Genomic DNA, 25,134 nt, shown 5'->3' on the forward strand with positions numbered 1-25,134 from the left:
AATTGCGATATTAACTGAATAAAGCAGCAATAGAAATTAGTAACTTCCACCGTTTTGCTTTGGGTGTACCTCAATTTTATCAAATGTTATTTTTCTCGTTTAACATTACAGCCTTTTTGTTACTGGTCCAGTGCATCAATCGTCAGAGATTTAATCGTTGTCAAAAAAACGCTGAAATCATACATCAAATTTTCAAGTACTTCTTTATAGCTCTAAGCTCTCGTCACTTATGGCCGGATTACCGCACTGAATTATTCAAACCTTAAAAAGCGTGTTTTTTCGAGGTTATTTCATACAGGAGGGGCTGAGACAGACGCGCCTCATGAGGTTATACATCTTTAAGAAAGGCTTGTGTACAGTTTATGCTATCTGGGAAACAAGGCCCAGCGACGGGAAACAACTATCTGTGTCCGCACGCCATCATTCGGACGGGAAGCCACGAGGGCTATATGCTCACCATCGTTTAGGATACTGTTCGAAGCTTCCGCAGGAGATGGGTGCGGTTCGTTTTGTCGTGATTTGCGCAATAAAATGAACCCATCATATGTATTTCGTGCTGATAGCACTAAAAAAGAGAAAAATCTTACTCTAGAATCTCATCCGGAGTAATATACTATCCATATTAGTATCCAGATTATTTTCTGTTAGTACGATGTTTATGAAGCCTCCAAAATCTCGTAAAAATGCTTATTTAAAAACTCGAAATTTTTTATCAAAATGTCTTCTCAAGTATAGTTTGTCGGCGTATTTAATGCAGTTTTCCTCATGGGCCTAATGGGGTACAATTTCAATTCCTAACCCCACTATTGATCGGTTGAGGATTTTTTACTGCTAAATTTTTTAAGCCTAAACAGTATCAGAACGACAACGATACTGGACACAGACAATTGAGCGAGCAGAAAATGATTCTGAGGCCGCCAATTGGTGGGATTTTCGAGATTTCGACACTGGGAATAACGGAATTATAAAGTCACGTACCACGGCTCGTTGCATAGACATTTCTTGTTGCCCAATATGAACCGCCAGTTCGATCGTTTCACAAGTCAGTAATAAGATAATATCTAAATTTCGGGATACACACAAGCCCTTCGTCGGTGGCTGGATGCGCGGGCAAAACACCGATCGTTGGAAATGTGCAGGTGCAAGTGATTTTCCAGATTTTTAATAACTGAATAGGGCAGCTTGGTGACTACCTGCAAATAACGGCACTATTTTTGGAAATTAAGGAAACAGTGTAGCGGATCGTATCACCACATGTACCCTTTGTGGGTATCGGAGAAGTTCGACGATCGAGTTAAAATGATCAGGAAGCATTGACCTGCTGTGTTCAAGTCGTAGGTTTTGTTGTTTAATGTATCGGTGGTGCATGCCATTTGCTCCAAAAAAACGTAAATAAATGTTGGTCGCCATTGTACAATCGTCCTCTCTAACGGAGACAGCTGTTTGCGACCGCCAACTTTGTTGAACTTTAATCACTAAGCTCATAAAGCTTAGTGTAATTGAGATTATTTTGTATGTACCGTATTTTATTATTGAACATAACTAAGTCGGATGTTAATATAAGGGAAATTTATCGTCGGAACATTTAATCTAGTTCCTAAAAATCCACTGAACATCCAGATTGTGTATTCGGGGAACGTATGTTTCACAAATCGTGCTCACCTTGGCGATGGATTACGTGAGCGATTCCACATGAACTTACATCCAATTCAAAAGGGAGCCAATACAAGCGTAATTGTCTTTAGGGGATCTCGAATAGTAAATTTCAATTTATTTTTTTAGATGTTCAATTTTTAATTAAGAGATAGGGTTTGCTGGAGCTACAACGCGTTGTGATATACTACCACTGACTTTTCCAAATATAGGTTTTTCTATTTCAAGTCAACGTATGGATATAAGACCATTTTTACTTCAAAAATGTATTCGAGTTTGGCAAGAAATCATTGTCGGCCTATAGTTAATTGTGTATCTTTCGTTCACGTTTACACATCAATGAAGCAAGAAACTACTTTGATCAGCGATTTAGGATTTTGAAGCGCGACGTCTCTAAAGCCATTGAACTTTTTACTTCAGCTAAACTATTTAGTTCATTAAAGAAGTAAACGCTACTACAGCCTAACCCTGTGTAAACGTGGCTTGGCATACTGGAAGATCCTGGGATAGACCTACCCATCATACTTCGATCGAGGGCAACTTGGGATTTGAATTCATGGGTCATATAATTATGGCTGTAACAGACGCCAGTGTTTGACTAAAAAAAGTAAGTGAAACGTACAGAACAACGTAATACCCTAAAACATAGACAATAAATGAATAATCGTAGCTAAATTTGCGGTGAGTGTTAGAAACTGATTAGAACCGAGGACTCTGTATAGGCCTATGTGGACTATAAACCAATGATGTAGCTGCCCTAGATGCTAATACAACCAATCTGATAATACTGAATTATATATGGCTATATAATACAGAAGAATATATGGCTACGAAATAAACTTAGCCTATCGACTTGATACCTCTCAGGTCTAATGTTTTTTTTATTGCAAATATGTAGTAGCCACCCAATAAGATCATGAAATTTCGTGAGTTATCTGTATCCTTTTCACCCCTTTTATGCTGGAAACAGACGGGTAGGACGAAGTAAGACGAATCATCGAGCGAAAACAGCAATATTCGGGTATTTGATAGAATTTATAGTGCCACAATATCTAGAACACGCTCAACATATTTATCCACCGATTTTTGCCTATCCACTAATGACTGACTGAGATCGCTGTAGTAGTCTTTTTCAAAACAAAATTGGACTCTCAAGCCTTGCGCATGCCTAAGGCCTAGGAAACGGCCCATGCGATAGACAATTATCGTGCGCCGTTGTGCTGTGCCCTATCAATCAGTCAAGATACAAGTTCTAAGCACAGCCTACAACACTGAAGTTTATCATAAAAAAAACCTGTCACATCTAAATTTTCTCGGTTAGTCAAGTTAGCGACATACGTTGTTTGCTTGGAAGCTCAATAAGTAACGTCTTTCATAATAGTTAATCCGATATTGTCATTTGGCTTTCCTTCGAATTTTATTATAACATACATTGTAAAATTTCCTTTTTTGTGAGCTTCCAGTTATTATATTTGTGTATAATATTTTTACCCACGGTGGAGAGTGACCACCTCCAACAACACCAACAACGTAATAATGACGATATCTGTATTGATCTCCATTTCATTATTTTTATAAGGTCATTGTTCATGTACGCTGCAATCTGTTTTTTTTTTTCGGTTTTTATGTCCGGTACATAAGCCGTCAGGCATTACCTCGGGTGGCTGACTTTTTCCAGCAAGAAAACAAGTACGTCTATGTTCGGCTTTGGATTTGGACCACGTACCTCACTTGAACTTAGCGGGCAATCACATGAACATCTACCTACCGATATAATGACAACATAACAGTGTATAATCCGCACTACCAGCTGCATAATCTCCGCAGGAGCGATATCCGCAGATATCAGCTATACGGTTTCTATAGGTCTTGTATCTGTTACCTTTACCATCCTACCATCGCTCGTTATTTTGTTAACAGATAGAAGAACCGGCGTCCCCTGATGCTATGTATATAGTCCATTTTGTCACCGTCAACGTGCTAGTGCTCTTTTCACTATAATATTTTTTTACTCCAACACCAACAGTTAGTGCGAAATCGTTGGCCGAGCGCCAATTACATTGGACAATCAGCGAAGATCAAATCTTTAATTTGTATTTATCTTCCTATGACACTCTCCCGTTACAGCGCAGAAAAGGGCATTTATTTACGCAGAAAATACAATTTAGCCCAAGCGATCGTCTTTGCCTATGATGATTACACAATAGTATCGAATAAAATTAACGTTTGAAGCTAGATTATTCTGACGGTCCTATTTAAAAAAACTGGTCAAAAAACATCTGGCAGACTTTTTTTTATATTAAAAAAGATCACGCATTTAAAGATAGGGCGAGGGCGACATCACAATGATTGAGGTGACATTTTCTTACAGAATTACTGCATATCGGCTGGACTAAGCACTACTAGTAAAACTTCATATTGGTTTATTTCAGTGTACTGATCCATAATTTGAAAGATTTAATTAATAGTCGTCCTTCAATAATGCTTCGTATTTTTTTTTGCTCTTGAAAATTTATACTACGTATGTGGATGGGAGCTCCTCCAAACTTCTCAGATGATCAGATATCACTTTTCCTAATAAGTGCGAAAGCAAATAACAAAGGAAAGGAACCTTCAAAGACCATTCGTTTGTTTGTATTAGTTATCTACTCCGAGCGTGTTATTACTTGTCCCCAATAAAGCTGTTCACTCAGGTTAATTATTAGTGATTCGTTTAATAGCTGCAAGCGAGGTTATACGCCCCACCTTGAATGTTCATTTTCCACTTACGCTCAGTTGGGGGCACTTTGGTAGAGTTCTGCCCGAATTCTAGCCCAAACAAACCGTATCTCCCAGGGTCCACATAATTGCACTAGACGCATCCTAATGGCCCTTTCCGCTGTAAGTGAATACAAAGAGTTAGGCCCTGTTTGACATTTCTGAGCTAATGATATTTTACCTATCGCACAGTTTCGGAAAATAGTAACAAGCTTTTATCGTAACTATTTACTAGGCCACTCCAACGATTTGCTACGCAGCAAAGTTCGTAATCGTTGACTGTTGTACTAAAAAAATACCGCGTTTCTAAGAGTTGTTCTCGTGAAGCAAGGCCTGGTCTGTAGCATATGTTGAATAGGCCGCGAAGGTATGTTTGTGTATAGCTGCCCTTGGACCTGAGCCAATAATTAGGCAATCAAACAGTGTTCTTCGAATACCTGAAATGTGAAGACAGGCACGAACCTTTTAAGCGTCTCCACCGGATACCGAAACAGGCCGCCGTATAACCAAACAAACACATAGGAAGCTTTTTTAATAATCAAGGCTGTTACATAGTAAAATTGGCAGTCCTAAGTGGAGAAAAAAGCCGTAAGCAGCTTCCTGTGAAATATAAGACAAATGAAGGCCGACGGATTCGTCTGTAGAGAATATCCATAAGAACACACTTGATTTGTATGTATTTGGATACGATCTATTAGATCGTTATATTATTGGTACTTGTTATCGCGAATATAGTCCGATGTCGTCATATAATAGGAAAATAAACATATTAGCGATGCACAAAGTACCGTCAGCTATAGTCAGCGATTGACCTTAACTTTTATTCCAGTCAAATCGGACTCTAACAATACGGACCTTAATTCAACTAATACAATGTAGTGGTGGACTCGTGCTGAACTCGATGTCCATGTACGACTTTTCAACTTCGTCACGCAGAAAGTTACAGCATGGACGGCAGCCCATCACGGGCTGCCGTACACTTCACAAAAAATACACACTGCTTTCAACGTAGAAACTATTAACGATGCACCTTACTGATCCTCTATTAATTTTACTATTACCGTTTAGAATGCATTTGATAATTATTTTGGGGTGATTAGCCAGCCATAAGTGGGGGTCCTGAAATAAGGCTAGACTCTGATATTAAGCGTACGATTGTAGACGTTAAGTATATTATGTCTCTCAAAGGTCTCAAATTTAAAATTCATGGATACCAAGAGCATCACTACAACATTTTTACAAAGCTCAAAGTGACTCGAAAACTACTCGTATGGCTCACGATCGTATATATGACCGTCAACCTGCTTCAACGACGTTGCGTTCTAAGCTCATCTGGAACTCCAGTAAAAACATTGACAGACTCTAAAAATAGAATATTTTAGCAGTCGGCCAATTGTTTATTTTTCCTCTTTTTATTTTCATATATAGTTATTTACGTATATTATATGATATCGTATAATGTGTGTTTACGCAATTATAAAATACTCAAATTCTCCATTACCTGCCAAAATTATGATCTGCAGAGTTTGAGGCCACAGTCTAGGGACTATTGAAATGCGAGAATGAATGTTGCAAGCTTCCGTTGAGTAGACCCTTTCTAATCAAGAATAGTACCTCATTTCTGAAGACGGCTGATAGCGTAAACAGACGAATCCTGCAACAAGAATCGTATATATTGGACGACGAAGCTGAATTGTTATGCATTAATCACATCATAATTTCACTATGTGTTAGCCGACAGACGCTCTAAATTGGAAAAATTGCATTCCACATGAAGTTACCATGCTAATTCCTTAACATGTTGAAACGTGGCTCGACTATATGCCGTTCTAAGTCTAGCTCTAATTATTGTTAGGACTGGCTTTAACTCTGCTGTCCGTTTGTTGTTTATTTCGAAATATGTCAATCACAACACTAACGAAGAAGTGTTGTTTTAGCTAGCTCTCTCCTCACTATTTGTGCTTATTTTTTAACGACTGTATAAACAACGTGCATTATACCGTGCTGCACGGCACACAGGAGCTGTGGATGCGTGGAATGATATAGATTACTGCCAGAAACTACTAGAGACGGGGCTGACCCCACAAGTTTTACTAATCATGCACTAATGAGTAGATTGTGTTTTTTTCGAAATTATTCTATCGCATGCCTAAGTGACAAAGGTTCCAAAGAAATAGTCTGTCCTGCACCGTTAATAGCAGTTTCGCCAAATTGCTGCAATATATCCACCAGGCTTTCGTTATAGTTTTAACCGCGATTTGCCAGCGATGTAGAATTATAGACCATTATTTACCTGTAAACATCATCTACCTATTGTCCCTATAATAGCGAAAAATTTCAACTAAATTGTTACGTGTCTATTTATAAGCCGTCCATCACGAGTCAATGAAAATATAGAATTGTGGCCCATTTATTGTTATGATCATTTTATTTGAACGACCAATGACTCTACTGTCGTAGAATAGCAAATGGATTCTAATCATTGCTACCGGTGTTTATAACGGATCATCTAAGTAACGTTTTAACGAATTTATTTAAGTTAAACGCCTGCATATACAAGCTTTCACCCACTCAATTTATTCTGCAGCGTCACTTATGTATACGCGAATAGGTCACTGCTTCATGTATATACCCGGAAAGACGCAACAAGAGCCTCTGGCTCCACCAATAGGTTGCTGTGTTCGCGTAATCGAAGGACACGTATCTCATAGTTTTATGAAGCCATGAGGTACTTTTAAATATAATGTATTTTATTTAGCAAGACTCCGCGGTGCTTGTATTACACTTCAAAAAATCAGCGCTATTTCAATTGGCCACATTCTTTCCTTTAGATAGTTTGAAACGGTAACATATGATTAATATTCCCTGTAGATCTCTCAGCTCCCATCATAAATGCATCTCCCAGCTTATGATACAGGTGCCGGCCATTTCGAATAGGATTCATATTTTATGACCAAAATTGTCATACGTTTCCTCCAGCTAATTTTTTGTACATAAATCTTGATTAGGGCCACTAAATTGTGCCTCGTCAAGATAGACTCTGACATTGCTCGGGCATCTTTCAGTTGGATTTTATTCATAACGTTATCGAAACTCTAGCTGTTTCCCTTATATAACTACCTATTGTTTGTTGTGATTTAACCTGATTGTGGAACTCTGAGGTTGTTTGTAAACATCAGCAGTTAAATTAGCCAGCATTTACTTAAGAACAGATATTGTATTCAATATAGTACGTTTATAAATAGTTCGTTCAATTCTAAGTAGCGTTTTTTTCCAGCAATCTAAAACGACCCTTTTTTCTGACAAAGTCTGCTCATTTTTTCTGACAGTATTGCCCAACTCGCCTTTATCATTTAGCATGACGCAAATCCATACGGTTTTCTGGATTGCGTAATGTGCGGTAGCATTGATCCGCCAGCCACGGAAGGGACCTTCTTTTTTACTACGCTGAGAATTCATTTCGTACTTAGAGTCTGCACTGTTGACACCGTTATTCTTCCGCCTCATAGATTTGCTAAAGGAATCCTAGGTAGGCTTAGCAAAGTCTTAGGAACATACCGAGAGGCAACTTTAAAGATTTGTTCGTAAAGGTAAGTAGCTGATGGTCGATTCGAACAAATACACTCAGGTTCGCAGGCTCGAAGCTGCCTTAATTGGGCCGGACGTTGGGCTAGTAGTTCACATGTTCATTGTCATCAATGATACGGTTCTTTTTATCTTTGCTCCTATTTTCCTTCACAGATCGAAACGTAACACGACGTTTACGTTAGTTATGTCAACTGACGACAAACGAGACGACACTTCCCGTTGGATATTACCGAAGTCCAACCGAAGCGAACGAGCAAGATCACGTGTTTGTTTTGTTATTGAGATTAAAAATTTTTTTTTACATATAAAAATATGCTTTGCGCTTAAAAATAAAAACGATCGCCACAACGAATAGTGATTCTTACCACAAATGTATTCATTTAAACACAGAATAATATAATTAATACAGGTTATAAAACCGTTGTTGAAAAACCTTCACGTTGCTATAATAGATGTCACAGATATGGTTTTTCTATTGTTGATGTTACACAATATTTGTCCTGCGAACGTGAAGTACACAATAGATTCTGTTTGATTTTTACCTGCAAAACTCGCTGGAGGGAGCATACGAGGCGCTGCTTACTGAGAATCGTGAAATGAGCTTCGTTGGTGCTGTTTCGAGACTTTGATCATTTTCGATATGATCTTTCTCTCTTCGCTTGGTTTCTCACAAAAGGGACGCTGTCTTCTTGGGTGTCGCTCAGTACGTCGCCATTGTCGTTCATATCTGCCTCGTTCATACGGTACCTGCTTGCTGCTTTTGAGGATCCACTGCTTAAGACCAAAAGAATTAGCAGAGTTCTGCCAGAGCTTGAAAATACAAACAAGAGAAAAATAGTACATTTAGAGTACGGAGCGTCATGCATTTGCTTGTACGGCGTACGCTGCAACCAAGAGCTGTGACTGTACTCGACGCTACTGCTGTAGAGGAAAACTATGTGACAGGGCATTTAGCTGTGAACTCGCGTCTAATGCGCGCTATGAAATGGTCGGCCCCGTCTTGCAGCAAAAAGCGTGTTCCGTAGCACTCTTTGTTATTAAGAATTTGCAGATCCTTATATTTCCCTCTCTACTTTCGGCGATCGCTGCTTAATAGGCGTTTGCGGTGGCGATAATGCTTCCGGTCTAGCTCAATAACCTGCCAGTATCGCCTAAGTTACTAGCTCCGGATAGTTTACGTGCATTGGCGAAAAGCAGGCCACATGTAGAGGGAACACCGACGCCTTTAACGATCAATAACGTAATGGTAAAAACCTAAAACAACGGTAGAAATACAATCTGTTCCTTCGGTCTGCCGATGGAGAATATATCAAAGTGTGCTACAGATAATTTTTCTTTTCAATGTAAAAGTATGTAAAAGATGGCGAGGCAATAACGTGTTTGTCTACTAACTTCAAGATACGTAAGGTGATCTAAATTCGAAAGCGGACATGGACCACTTCGTTCCGCGCTGGGTATTAGTTACCTGAGGTAACTTAAAGCCGAAGCATTTAAGAACGAGGTAGGATGCTGCGCGAGGAGAAATAAGTTAGAATATAGATGACATCCTGGATTAGTTAACACGTACTGTTAAGATTGTCTTTGCTATAATGTGAATGATTAAACCTATTTTCGCTGATCTTGTTATATGCATAAATAACTAAATAATAAATAGTGCATATGAGGATCGACAGTAGCCTGTTTGTTGGGGAACGGACTAAGATATGTTGTTGCGGAATAAGATAGGTTGTTAAGAAGGTAATGACCCATTCTGTATTATCGTCTCCTTTTTCTATTCTCTTTCTGACTAATACTTAGGTGTAGCCGACACTAATCCTTCAAAACTACTGCCATAATTTGGTTCGAATGAGACATTTTGAACTTTAAAAATGGGTATGCTGGATGAAAAAAAAAATAGCTTTTTCAACACTTCTTGATTTATCCGTTGCCGAGGTCAGGGAACTGCTAAATCATCTCTTGACAGTTGTAACCTGTACTGCAAAGATCCCGTCGCCGAGAGTAGTACTCATCTCTGTAATTCGTATTTTAGACAAAATGTTCTTATCTTAACGAGACGTTGACGACAAGAGAGTAAATAGAGATTTTTCCAATTGTACATAATACCTGAGGCAATTTTTTCTCAACGATCTAAGCTAATTTCTGTGTAGTGGTAAAACCTTTTGAAGCCGATATCCCAAGAGTGAACTATCGCATCTGCAACAAAATGTATAACATGCCATTTACGCTCTGAAAGTCCGGTCACATTATGCATCCTGATAAAGACTTGATCTGAAGGCGCCAAGTCAGTGTCTGATGAAGCATGCATGCCTAAAGTAGCATACAGAACCCTCCTATTATTAGGCCTTTTGTTAGAAAACAAATCCATTTAAAACGATGTAACATGTACTGAAGCTTTGTAAGACCAGTATAGAGTGCTAGATCACTGTTCTTGAGAAAATTGAGCCACAAAAAACAGTCAACTATAAGTCGAATTAACTGTAGATGCATCGGGACACAGTATTTGTACAAGTTTACTCCTAAAACGTTACGTCTTTAAATTCAGCAAGAGCTATAGAACCATTTAATTACCCTTTAAACATTGATTGATATTGCTCGAATTTTCGAAGTTGACAATTTCTGTCCCTTAATGTAACTCATTAAATTACAGATAAAAATTATATAGTTTAAACACGACGGGGAATGACAACGTCCAAGGCGTGTTTCTTAGCGCATTTGAATTTCGGCATTTCTTGTTCGGGTTACTTATAATTCATTACATATTATAGGGTTATAGACGCGTGGCTCGTTTATAAAAATAGTAAGCGCGGCGACAAAGTATCAGTTCGACGAAAAGCCCTAAAGGAGCTCGCCCAACTAGAGATTTTTACGGAAAGAATATAAATGATCCGTGAGGGATAGCTCTGACATAAACTGACGTCTAAAGAGAAGCACGAAGTCTGTCTTGAACATAGGTGTCAGCAGTCAAGACAGTCATGAAAATCTGGAAACGAGGCGCAAAAGATGACCTTGAACAGCACGAAGTACCTTCGGAATATATCACCTTGCCCTGTTGACCTTTTGTGTTCAATATTATCCTGCATACAGTATTGTTATATTTCACCATGCGATCACTTGACGAGCAGTCAACGTCAGTGACGGTCCAGTATGTATACATACATCTTATACGTATAGCACGTGTTGTACATTGCATTAGATAAGTATTGCCACATCCTTTGCCTCTTTCATAATACATAATAGCTAGTGTTAAGCAAAAAATAGAAAATGTTCAGTATGTTAAGCCCTAAAGCATGTTTTTACATTTCATCGGCACGCGGCGATTATCGAAGTCACTATAATGGAACATAAAATTAGCAACGCTTATATACAGAGATTATTATACTATGTTTCACGGATATGTCATTGATGATATATAGAATCATCGCTGCGGACCAGAAACGAGAAAAGTTGTTAGTACACACACTGAGGTACGCGTACCTAGTCGGCAGTAACTCCCGGCAGGTGGTAGACTTCTATAATAGTTTTGCTTTTATTGTGGACGGCTTCGCTGTCTTTTGCGTCATCTCCAAGAGCTAACGAAGTAAAGCGTTTGACAGATTTCGTCACAGACAAAAGAGCAAAATTACCTACAGCCGAATTTATTACAGGTGGAGAAGTTTTCAAAGGGATTTCGACGGCGGCTGAGACCTGAAATTACTTTCCATATCCTGAACAAATATTTGCTTGAAAACAAATCACCATACATAATCAGCTTGACAGTCCGTTCTTGGCGTGGAAGGTCCTCCAGTGCCCGGACAAGGTCAGGAGAAGTTTCTCGTGTCCTCCTGTTCCAATATTTCCCTTTGCATTAACAACTACCTGATCGTAAAAAAAGTGTGTCTCCGATTTGTAGTTCGCCATCGGGCGACCATATGGTATTAACCGTGGCTATCTTGTGGAGCTTCGCTGTTCCGAACCGATTCTTTCACCAGATCCTCTTCGGCGTTTTTCTACCCAAGCTTGTATTGCTCGTTGGAATCCTGTTTACGCGCACTCTCTTTATCATCATGGACCTATATGAAAGGCATGTGATTAAACGTTATTAGTGCTTTCAGCCTCGAGGTTGTGGACGCATTTACGACTTAATAGTAAATTGTTAGGGCATAGGTAGTTTGAACGAGTTGTTGTTTCTAACCAAACTTTATTTATAATTGGCGCATTTTCAAAATAAACGTAACTTTGGCGATTATGGAACTTCGACAACGAAACGTTCCGACGTCTTCAAAAGAAAGACACCGATAACTGTAAGAATGACAATGTTGTAGTGCAATGCAGTGATTTCTGTGAAGAACCCATCGAAATAGAATACATAATGCAATGTATAAAATCGCTTAAGGCTGGTACGAACGTTTTCGTCACATACACTAGTACTAAAAGAAATTGCATTACAGGAAAAAAATCAGATACAATTTTAATTGGCTGTTCTAAATTTGTTCGGACCAATCATCAGACTGCCTGGTAGAAATTGGATTCAGGCGATTCTCAGCCACATTTTGCACTTCATCGAAAGTAACGACGATACACCCGAACCTCATTTTCGAGCGCCGATGAGCACTGTTCCATCTGAAAAAGGCGATACAAAATGGACTCATTGTGATAACAATGGCAATTCTGCTGACCACCATCGAACGCGGCCTGTACGACGGCGGACCGTTTACACAAGATCCTCGTTATTGCGATCAACACGCCAGAGGAATCGACCTACAAGTTCAATAAACTCATAAATAAATTCAATATATGTGTACGATTTGGTACTCTTTCTTTTCTTTTCTGAAGATGCTGAAGACGGCCAATGTATTACCAAAATGCACCTGGATTATCCAGAAGTATTTTACAGAAGACTAAACGCCTCGGCAGTGATTTCGCCAATTGGCAATACGCAGCGTACGATCCGCCTCGTCGGAGCCTAAGGCGGCCACAGTCAAAACCATTATTTCCCTTTTGCATTTTTATTTCTTTGTAGTTTATAAACATAGACTATAAACAAAACTGAAAAAGATAATTTCTTAAATGTCATTACGATGTGGTGTAGGTCTACGCAGCTTTGTCTAGCATTAGTCCAGCCAATTTTCCAATCCAATGTAATTATTTAATGAATTGTCTGTTTCATGCAAGCGGAAAAAGCTTTACGCTCGCGGGGATATGTTCAAAAATTACTTAGGATCGGTCTAGTTTTAGTTTGTTGACCTTTATTGCTCAAAACGTCATTTTCTAGTTTGAAAATTTGTAAGACGTTTAACATTGCCACATTGGCTTGAGCACTTCCTAAACTTTCGTTCAACTAGCAATGTCAATGGAGTCAACTGATGCAGGGAGAGCATCCAGCATTTGTAGTGTACCGCCGTCGGAGGCAACACTCAAACTGTGACCGGGAAGCTCTGTAACGCGATAACTTATGAGCGTTAAATGGTTGCAGAAAGGACACGCGGAAGAATCGCCGAATCGAAGGTCCCATGCGCGCAAATTTCGTCACTTGCATTGTTTTAAACGGCCAGTCGATAAGGCCTCAAGAGCCGATTCAGCCATAATTTAGCTGGACATAACACTGGATTCCACCAAAGACTCAGAGCTTAACTGTTGAACAAGGGTATATATGTGTATAAAAAAAAATTTAGAAATCGGAAAATGGAAAGGCGTGAAATAGAAAAAGCAAACAGGAGATGGAGATATGGGCCTGCGAAAAGGGATGCAGGCTCCATTAGCACCGGTACACAAGGTCCCAATGGTGCCGATGAAACGTGGCGCGCCTATGTGCTAGTGTGCAGAAATATTTTCGCTACATAAATGATGCTAATGATAATTACCGATTATGTTCATACGGTTCATACTTGAACAACGAATGGGTATTTTAATAAAGACATGGTTCTGGTGTATAGCTTTAGTATTTATATCTAAAAGGCGAGGAATAGCAAAGTACGTGCCATCGAGTGTCGGAGCAATTGGCATACTATTGACTCACAAGCGTTTGCTATGACGTCTATTATTTACCTTATGCGCCTGTAGTACGTGTTACTATTCACGTTGGGCGCATTTGTAAAAAGGCGCTAAAACTTCTAAATCGCCAATGAACAAAAACGAAAAAATAATTTTCTGTAAATAAAAATTAATGTAATTAAAATTTCTGCGAATCGCTACCGTACTGTTTCTACCATGCAGCTGATGTAGGCCATAAAAGATCGCGCCGTTGTTTCTAGGAAGAGGACGAACGTTATGCTATATTTGAGTAAGATGGAGTCGTTGAGTAAATCCACGATGAGAATATACCCCCAAGCAAATTCATATATCTACAGACGCCTGCTCTGGAAGATTGCTCATCGCGTTTGCTGTTGATGTTTATCCAAACTGTCAGCGCTACTAAATAAGCTAAGATTCGAGGCAGAACAAATTTACTTACTAATACTACTATGTTTGAATGTGACTCGTTACTATCTAATAGGATGTTGCCTATCACCAAAAGTGGGCTAGTCCAAATAACTATTTCGCGGATATATTGAATGGATGTGATTGAAGCATATAGAATTTTGTCCTAATAGTGTCGGACAAAAAAGGCTTCGCCGCGTTTATCCACCATTAACGTGCTTTATGCATACTTCATATGGACGTAGTATAGAGTTGGCAAGCGTTCTTTTGCCAATCAGTCTATGAAATTTCGAACAACTATAAAATGATAAAATTTTGTTTCATTTTAATATGGTTGTCCCGATGAATCATTTAATGCAAACGCCTTGCTCTCTTTGTTTCAGGTAAGTGGGTTTTTTTCTTGACCGAGCATCACTACGTGTCTGCATCCTGGCATCACTCACGAACCCCGAAGATCTATTTGATTTTGAGTAGGTGTGAGCCAATCGATATGTAGTTACAGACAGGTAGAGGCCAATAGCTTACCGTTCTAGTGAAAACCGCTACGTAATTTACTGCATAGCGTGCAGGCTTAAGGTAGTTTGTAAGCGTATCTGGGTTTCCTTAAAAAGGCTTTCGAAAGAAGAGTTATTGCAGGATTTTGAATATGTTGCGAAGTCTTCCCCAACTTTTCGAGTAGTTGTATACGTTCGGTCTTGGTTTTGAGCTGTACTCTCACCGATCGTCGGATGCATGGGACACAGCCCCGCGTCTCTTCACCCGTAAATATGTTGAAAAGATTCCCAAATCCATCTTGATGAAGGTTATGAATAGTTCCACGACAATGTGGCTTCAAATATGTCGATTGTCACTTGCTCTGGTTTTGCAGACAGCAGCATCTTTTCCTTATACAAATGTTATTCTAGTACTTCATTGTGCTGCACTGCACTGACACTGGCTTAAATTAGTAACTCGCCTATAGACATTACGTATCATGCGAATGTTTGTCTTCAAACGCAGTTCTTCTCCATATAAAATGTACCTATAGCATTGATTACAATCATCCGCTTATAATTGAGCAGCATATTCAGGGAATAAACCCATCCTATAAATGATTTTTGCACTCGGTATCGATGAAACAGTTTCGTGACGAAGTTTTCTCCGACGAATACTCCGAAATTCGTACTTGCTCTCTAGTTGCGTCATTTACCAAGTGTATGGCATAATCCATGGCGTATATGAATTCAGACGCGTAACTCTGGCATTTCGTAAGACGCGTAAACTTGTCTTTCAGGTTAGGCAACGGATTCTATTAGGAATCAATACTTGCTGACGTTGTAGATATCTCGAGACATAACTTCAACTCGTATCTCGAACCATTCATTTGAAGCCGTGCTGTTTTTAGATAGACTTGCCATTGTACTATAGACTTGTATATATCTGTGGAACTTCACCGAATAATTGTTTCAATTTCCAAGTTAACTTTGGGTGTCTCTATTCACAAATTTTAGACAATAGTAGCCAAAAAAAGAATCTGTGCGTCTCGACTCGACCACAGATCTAGAAAGGAACTGCTATTTCGTCGAAAATTCCGTGGCCGTTAACGGAGCCTGAACTTAAAGATAAACATTTAATAAATGTTTATCTATAAGAGGTACTTTTGTTGGTTCGGTGAGCTTGAAACACTGCGACTTGTTCTCTCGTCATAGAGATCGTGGACAAACTTATAAAGTAATTAACATGTCTGATAGATATATATCTATATAAAGTACAATACGCCTAATACGAGCCGACAGAATGGCCCAAACGGACAATACAGTGGTCAGAGAGATAGCACAATTGGTAAGGTTGAACAGAAAAATTTACCAGTATAGCTGAATCCAGCTAGTGCTAATCCTGTACAACATATATCAAAATGTGCCAATCAAAACTAGAAATCCTACGATGACTACCGTAAAAGCCGTTGTAGGACGTCAATTGCAAAATGAATTTCCTAGTGCAGCAACAGCTGAGCTAGCTTAAAAAAGTGCGTTTCATAAAATATATGACTGAAGGAAATACTTTATCAAATTGTCTGTCCAAGCAAGGATTGCTGCACAGAGCCCTGCTGGCTTGTGACCTGTTTAAGTGCATAAAATTTGAGAGCAGAAAAATTCTGTAAAAAACTGGGATGAAATTTTTCACCTATTTAGGACCCTATACATCTTTTGTTGTGATGGCGACCGCTAATACCCTACCTAGAGACAGGTCGCGCATGAGGTCGAAATCGAAACGTAAATTATTTTTTTGCTGCACAGCTGCTTCTGAGTGCTTTTGGTAATTTTTCAATCAACTAATAGGCGGGTCGCAAGGGACAATTCTAACAAACGATGCTAGTTGCATATCTGATAGTACAGTAACTCCCGCATGCGACCTTGACAAACAGAGTTGACCCTAGTGCAGCTATAGCCTCATTTGCCTTTAGAAGCAGTTTCCATGTAATTAAATATTTTTGCCAAGAATCAACCTGCATCGCGCTTAAATATGTGAAGTAAAATTATGTATACAAACAGTAAGACACGATACGGTCGTTTAGCTGGGTAATTCATTGATTACTTTTACACCCTTATAGAAGCTGTTTGAATTTTGTTGTGGCCCCGGCAGCGGCGAACATTCGACGAAAGCAGTCGCTAAACTATGAAAATACCTACTAACTACGCATGTTCACTTTCATAGAATTTAGCCCAGGTAAGCATGAGAACCGTCATTGGGCTATGTTACCCTTAGCGCTTTCTTGAGCCCTTTAGTCATCAGGAAACAAAAAAGGTACTTGATTGGCCAACACATCTTTATCTCCTAATGCTTTTTACTATCTACCTGGTCACGCGAGACTAATCAGGAGCGACGGACTAGGCCGGAGGTGGTAATCAATCGATCAGCAGTCGAAGCTCAAGAGCAACGTGGGGATAGAACACAGTATCGGAATTACGTATTCATGTAGAAGACAAGCCAGCATATGCTGTATTCGACCACTATAAGCGAGTATATATAGCTAGTATTAGATGCCCAACAAGCCTCCAATAGTAGACCAGAATCGAATAGACATCAATATATACTATTTATGGAATTATTATTATTTATTTACTTTTATGCCGAATACAGTTTTTTCAATCATGCATCTGCTTGTTCGTAGCTAGACTGCGGAAGATTGTATATGTAGAGGAAAGGCAATCGTTTGTATAACTAATTGTAATCTTCATAATCTGTTAGTGTTGTCCTTGGGAAATCTGCAATAGGATATAGTAATTTCTTTCAATGATAAGCCTTTCAAAAATTACTCTAGCTCGAAAAATTTGTCTCAACTATCTATTTTTCTGCCAGTTTCTTCGAGGAAAGCACCTTTTTTATTTTTGCTTTTTGTCACACGAGGCCAACTAAATATATGCGTTCATACTAAACTGCATTATAATATTATAGGAATATAAATAGCTACAACTTGTACTCATTGGGCGTGACTATGACTGCTTTTTATCGCAGGTTATCGGAGGTTGTGTTTAGCAGCTGGTCGAGTAACCTGTAAAATAAGCTAATTGTGTTTTAAGAAATAATCCTATCGTCTGTACAACACGTTCTGATAACCTATGACACAAAGCTAACTTGAATTCTCTAGTTAAAGATCGTCGATCAGAATAAAGGAGTTTATGTTTCCTTATCGGTTACCTGGCCTTTGGAGTGAATTTATATGAAAAAAGCAATTTCTCGTTTAGTCCGTACAGGTCGTGAGAAGCGACAGACGTTGTAGTCCTTGGATCTCGAGTACTCCTGAACGTATGCACTATTCGACACATCCATGGCAGCTCTCATATCACATGCACGTACTTTTTTGGAACTAGTTAACCTGTCGGTAGCCGTTTCGGGACATTTAGGAAAGCTTGGTCCCTCAAGCGGTGTAACCAGCCAGTTAATGCACCCATATCCTTTCCATTTTAGACATTATCTACATAGAGGTTTTATAATAGCACCCCTATAGTTACATGGATTGCAGAGGAAATTTTCGACCACAGCGGATCTCAAATTACTTTTTCTGCTGGCTTGTTCATTATTGTGGTATTTTTTCAGTGGTTGATAGCCCCGAATGCGGACACTAATTTGCCTTTCAATTAGAACGCCCATCATCGTGGCACGCCTGTCAAGCGTCTATAGAATGGCTTATTTCTCCGCAAAAATATGCATGATTATTTGTAGATCCCCGCGTCGGAGGCACCAGGAATCTTCTCTCCATCCGCCAGTATCGTTGGGATTTGACGCCGTTGCTACTGGCGACGATGATAGTGGCCGCGTGTAGCTATGAACACTCAGCTACACATGTCGAATCGATAACCTGATTAGAACTCTGTCCCAAGGGAGTGGTCGTAACCAAGGCTCAGATCACGACCACCCCCTCGGGACAACAAACGAAACAAGTTGGCAGCATCCTCAAAATCTGTTTGTGTTTACGGATCAGCTAAAACAGCACAAGTACTTTATACATATCCATATGCACATCCAATATTCACACTAAGTACAAAAACAAAGCACCATATATATACATACATATCACAAGTTTATTCTTCATAATTTGAACTTCGTTTCACGGATATTGCATTGGCAATACATTATATATGTATATAGCTACAAGCCATGATAATGGAAGCCAATGTCGTTATTTCAGTCACGAAAATACACATACGTGTGCATCAAGTTGCAATGTAATCTATTATTGCACAATGTGTTAAGAACAAGCATAACAGTTTGGCAGCATTTCGTAGATTGATTGGGCTGATCAACTTGTGTTAGTGTTTATGCCTGACTTGACGGTGTCATTGAGAGGGAAGTAAATTTACTTTCTAACACAGGCCTACCTGGCCTGCACTAATAAGACGTCACAAACGTTTTACTTAGTGGGTCGCGCGTTAATATGGTCAAAGCATTCTATCTGCAAAACTTCTAGCGTCCCGCAAGGGTCCGGGCGGCCGCCTTACAAGAAGGTACACTCGGTGCTGCCCCCTGTTGACGTTATTATTTGGTGTTCGAACAACGCGAATACGATCCACGATTTGAGGGTGCCATATGGCTTCTCTGATCGGAACGACCAGGCTGAGCGATGTCATTATACCGAAATTAAGGGAGAAGAACTAACCCTAATTCTGACAATACGTCGAGTGCGGCCGTACTACAAATGTTGCTAAAAGACTCCCAAGTCTCTTTTAGTGGATTAAAAAAATGCAAATGTAAAAGTAGAAATGGCGCTTGTAGCATTCTTGGGTGTTTCGTACGGTATCACATCGTATCGCACCTCGATGATCGACGTCGAAGTTGACCTATTCTATCAGCTAAGCCTATTTTGCACATAATTGTAAATTATACAAACAGCCTTAAAGGACAATTAGTACATACCTTACTCAGTTCTAGTCGCCAGGTTTGGCAAAGGGTGAGACAGTTACACTAAAGCAGTTGATTATGAGGAGCAGAACATTTAATATGTCAGCTAAATAATCTAACTGATAAGCGCTTTTATGACCAAATTGCAGAAGTTCGTTAGTGAACGAGTTTACTCAAGTGAATAGAGTGGACGATACCAGACCGACACATTTAAAAAATCCGCTTTTCAATGAGTGAGATATGATAGGACGATAATGTTCGATTGTAATCGGCTTCTTCATGAGTTTAAATTATCCACGCCAAAGGAATCTCTCTAAGATGATGCTCTAATGAAAAAAATATGTTTCTTCTTCTTCATGTTTATTAAATCTTCACTGATCTTTAGCTTCGATGTAGATGTTATTTGACTATTCCTATATCTTACAATGTAGTTTGTAAAAATGCTTTGAACATAGAGAGATTCTGTCGAACTCGTAGTTTTAAATTCATTGGAAAATCAGGTAAAAATTCGCCCTGGTCTGTGATCTTTGTATGGTGAAGCCGTTTTCGCTGATGTACTCCCCAGCCTTACTACGGTTGTAACGAAATATCGGTGAGTTCACAATGCTGGAAAAAAATATTCGAATTCGTAATGCCGACGTCTGTTTCGTTGTCAATACTATTTTTTACGTGAGCGTTCTTATATCCGGTAAAAATCTGCCGTATGGCCAAGTATTGGCCGTACACGTTCTTCAAAAACTGCCAGTCTGTCGCTTCTAACTGCCTAAATGCGCATATATACACATACAGAAAGGTACCTTTGTCAATACATAACAGAAATGTTCTCGGTAGCTCGAAGACTTTATACCAAGACGTCGGTTGCTGTTTCTTCTTTTTATCGCTTTAAATTTCTTTTTGCACAAAAAATAGCATAGAAATGTAGATGAGAACGGTCCAGATCCGTACAATGAAGCATTTACAGGTTGGTCTGCGACAACTATATCAGAAAATTTCTTTCGAGCGCCTTGTTTCCTCTATGCTATCTGCCTCATTGTTGATCTACTCATCCGCAAAGGCAATCTATTTTGTAGAATACTTACAGCAAGTTCTGAATTACTGACAGATGTAGACTGAGCAGGAATATCATGCAAATCTGAATGTGCCAAGAGCTACTTATGTCTAGATTACGGTAGTAGAAAAGCACGGCTGGCTATTAGAAATGGCCAAGTCTAATCCATACGCTCCTGTTCTAATCCAACAATTTTGTTAGTACTATTATGATAAGTAGAAAAAAATCTATACTATGTGGTCGACGTAATAATGTGTATAAGTTGGACATCGTTAACGAAAAAAAAAAAATTACCAGAATGTATCGCACAAAATTTATGGCTGGAGCCAGATTCTCATCACTTTCAATCAAAGAAGGAATTGAATAAACATAGATACTAGAGATTATGATTGCCGTATCGTTTCTGAATAGCTTCAGATATAGGTGTTTTCTTTTGTGTCCTAGCACAAAGACCAGTCTAACAGTGTCCGTAAAATCCATATACCTATTTTCGAATGCTTCTTCCTAGCTGTTTCAAGGTTATCTCTATGGCCAAGCGAGATTGGATCGATACAGTCAGAGCTAGTATTAAGGAGTATATTTCTAGAATATGCCATGAAAAATAAGTGAATATTTCTACATCGTTAATAGACACTTGATGATTCCCAACTTCGTGTTGAGTAGCTTTGTCCTTTTAGTATTTGATTGCTGATGTTTTACTAAGAAAAAGTTCATCGTTCCCTTATATCATCCGAAGTGCTAATGATGGGATAACTACTAAGACTAAAAGCGGATAAAATCTTTTAGTAGAATAATGGTATCAGCCACCAGCGAGCCTCGTACTGACTCATTTGTTTACCAACAAATCAATTTCAAGAGATGGATTTCATTTTGGTTATACAATTATCGAAGGTATCAATGTAAACGTAATCTTTAATCACGTACTACTCAATACAATCTAATAAGATCGTATGAAAATTATTCAGGCAAAATCTCTATCCTTAAGCAGTCTTTGACAGCCATTCTAGATGAAACAAGGTAACGCCGCGGACATCACCCCGATAGCCATAGCAATAACAGTCGGAACAGTATCGATAGTCTCATAGGATATCCCCTTATCGATAATCATGAGTTGTCGCCTATCAATTAAACATAGCTCGGGTGACTAGCGAGAAACGCAAACACGTAACGGAAACAAGCTTACGGTGAACCGCTCGAGCACTGGTGCATATGAAGGTCGCAAGTACCAAAGAACCGCAAAATTTGGTAGAGAACGGGACGACCAGGGACCCTCACTAAAGAGATGGTGGAGTCTGAACCTAATTGGACGTCGTCCTGTGTTGTTTGCGGCCTTGTTATGTGCCTCAATGATCTGGTGTGTGTAGATGATCAAACATGTGATGACCAAAACGTCGACAGATATAAACAACGCTAACCCCGAAGTTCACATTCGGACGGTGCTGGTGCAGAACGAGTAGCTTAGGCAGATTAGAATTATACGAGAAGACAATTCTTTGGAAAAAATGATCTTTTCCATCGGAGTTGAAGTGCAGCCGTAATAGCCAATTGGCTAACCATTCATTGGCGAAGTGCTCAAGCTACGTTTACCAGAATCATCGTTTCTCAGAAAATTGGCCCATTTCGGGTTCGTTCAACACTGTGGTAGACGACATCTGAGTACAAATGTTAGAGCGCTGCTGGCAAAACAAGCAGCGCTTTCAAGACCGCTTATCAGTTTAAGATCGACTATTGGAAGAAGACTTGACGATCACAGATGAACGATTAACGACCGGTCAGCTGAGTCAGATCAGCGAAGTTTCCGATTCCCTCTGATTATTCAGCTAGGGCTGGCCAAAATGTCGCTCGTCCTTAACCGTGAGTTCCGACCCAAATACCCCCCCCCCCCCCTCGTTGCAAAGTCAGCAATACTGTAGATGCCCGTGACGTTGCATCTTTGAGACGCAACTGTAAACGAGGACCCCTTAGCTGGTAGGCAGGTGTATGCACCAGTAACAAGTTTTAGTCGAGTCTGTAGAATAAAAGATCCTGTCAGCTTTGATCATCGAACGTACAAGTACGAAAGTGTGCGCTCTTACGAACACAACAACGGCCGCTCCAAATTCTGCAACGTTAATCTCTTGCGCAGTGTAAGTCGAAATTTAATCAGCAGAAGCAAGCTTGAACCATCATCACCATTGATATACGTAGTTTGGAGATAGACGGCAAACGCGTCTGAAGTCTCAGGTGCATCATCGAACACACGAAGCGAGTACGAGTCGGTTATCTTATTCGCCAACCCAATGTGTCGGATAATATACTGGTGGTATGAGACGTTGAGCTCTGTTGCCCAGATTGTAAGTGTCCTAAGCAAATCCCACAATGTCTTCATCGGGGCGAAAGACTCTATCCATTTTGGATGAATGGCTTCCCTCTGAGCGTGTACTCTAGTAGATAGCTTGATGAGTCAAAAATAAACGCCAAGAATTTCAGGACCATCCGCTTGGCTACACGAGACCAATTTATTTTGAAACGAAAGTGGCTATTGGTCGGATAGCACGTGATCCTCGAAATCTATAAAACGTTTTTCCGCGGAGCAGGCATCGACGAGTGGGGTGCTCTGGTCTTTGAGATGCTCGATGACTGCTGGTGAGTTTGCCTTACATTTGGCTAGATGCAAGCCGGCTCAACGAAACCACTCGGTTACCCTTTCAATTGACGTAATGGCTTCCAACCTTGTGTCGTATTGAGGACCTTACCATCATAATAAGGCGTGTCGTTATTTTTCTCAGAGCAAGGCAGCCGCTAGGAACCCGCTAAGTGCAGCTCCCCACGTTACCTTGCGCGTCTGATAACACGCGTCGTTGCGTCAGCAGACACCGCCACTGAGTAGAGGCGGAAGATTAGCTACAGTTTGACTAGCACCGGATCAGGGTTTGGGCCAGAACTCAGGTTTGGATTAGAGTCAGGCAATGCGCATTCAGTGAAATACCGTCGAACGCCGTTGAAGAACAATCGGGGACGACTGGCCATTTCTGCTCGCCACCTACTTCGGAACGGCATATAAAAGGCGCTGGGTGCAAGCGTTTAAAGTCAGTCATTTGCTCCGTATAACCTTCGTCCCGAACGACAACGTACCATATTATGTATGAACGCTTTGCTGTTACAAGGTGATGCCGTCTGTTTTCGAAATATGCGATAATGAACGGTGTCAGAATTTTTTGCCAACAGAAAACAGAAACACACTTATCCTTTATTATCGAATGCAACTATCCATCATACGGTAAACCGTAAACGACCTACTATATAGTCTCGGTTTAATCAGTTGATAATCTACCGTCGGGCTTAACCTCGGTGCGAGTCGCCAACTAAGGATGCTCGATATGTCGAGGGCCTAACTCACAATCGCAAAGCAACATGCTGAACCAGGATGGTTGCTCCTTGGCATCCTTTGCGGCTTACTAAGATAAGCTATCCAAGATAATACCCAGTGGCTACTACTTAGTATGTAATCGTGTGGTGTGCCTTGTCGTGAACAATATTTTGAGACCAATCGATACCCACTAGCGCAGTTGTTGTCTTGAGGCCAGAGGCGTCAAGAGGAAATCGATTGGCGAGAGTATGTGTTTGGGCAAAATTTCGAATGGCCTGAGTAATATCTGGCAAGTAACAAGAACAACTGGGGTCCAGTTCGAAATTGTGTGCGTGAGCAGAGATCCAGATACACTTCCTGATCGTCAAGGCTACTGATGAAATGGACACTATTTTTGGGCGCACTGAAGCGATGTACTCTCTTAGAGGATTTGCCGATCAGTTTTTCACTGCTCGAAGCACAAGTTGGGGATTCTGGTCGTGAGCGACCCTATATGAACGTGAACATACTCGCAATGTCTGATAATAAATATTCTGGTATATGCCCTTTGTCACAAGTAACGTATGCCGACACCGTCATGACTAAAGCCGTCGTAATTAGTAGACACTGCTGTGGTTGTAATCAGGGCGCCCGTGGAACACCTTACAGTTAGAATACTCTCAAACTAATTGCTTGGCAGGTCTATGGGCGCGTAGTAATTGCTGGCATTACGTTACGCTTCGGAACCAACCACCTACGCATGTCACTAAATAAGACACTGCATAATGTTTTTGTTGCTTGAAAATGGGTATACCGTTGTTGAAAACTGTGACAGCTATTGTATTGTGGCGCGCGATGGGACGTTTCCTAGCAGACAAAAGCATGGTTGTTATCAAAGTTTTCCTTTCATCGCGTCTGTTACTGTAAGCTTGCGTTCTATTTGCCGTGGTCGGTCAGACAAATGTTGGGTCCGGCTATCAGTTAT

At 40.0% G+C, this 25,134-nt stretch overlaps 1 protein-coding gene and 1 long non-coding RNA gene across 11 annotated transcripts in view; one reads left to right on the forward strand and one right to left on the reverse strand.

Moving 5' to 3' along the window:
• Positions 1 to 25,134, forward strand: part of LOC111246162 (glycine receptor subunit alpha-3-like) — a 122,228-nt gene that overhangs the window by 45,438 nt on the left and 51,656 nt on the right. For 7 of the 10 annotated variants that reach the window (XM_086984722.1, XM_086984712.1, XM_086984717.1 and 4 more), the window contains one exon: positions 14,778 to 14,864. The exons of the other annotated variants lie outside the window; for them this stretch is intronic. Coding sequence is in view for 6 of the 7 variants with exons in the window: in XM_086984712.1 (XP_086840838.1) it covers positions 14,778 to 14,864 (87 nt within the window). In the remaining variant the exon portion in view is untranslated. The remainder of the gene's footprint in view (positions 1 to 14,777; positions 14,865 to 25,134) is intronic. 10 annotated transcript variants of the gene reach the window in all.
• LOC147756581 (uncharacterized) lies at positions 2,983 to 10,597 on the reverse strand. The gene is made up of 3 exons (XR_015324577.1): positions 8,541 to 10,597; positions 5,912 to 6,064; positions 2,983 to 4,847 (listed from the first exon to the last, which is right to left on the reverse strand). It is a non-coding gene; the product is annotated as an uncharacterized LOC147756581 (long non-coding RNA).

The sequence above is a fragment of the Varroa destructor genome, unplaced genomic scaffold (genome assembly GCF_002443255.2).
Source record: "Varroa destructor unplaced genomic scaffold, Vdes_3.0 BEIS01000003.1, whole genome shotgun sequence".
Lineage (NCBI taxonomy): Eukaryota > Metazoa > Arthropoda > Arachnida > Mesostigmata > Varroidae > Varroa > Varroa destructor.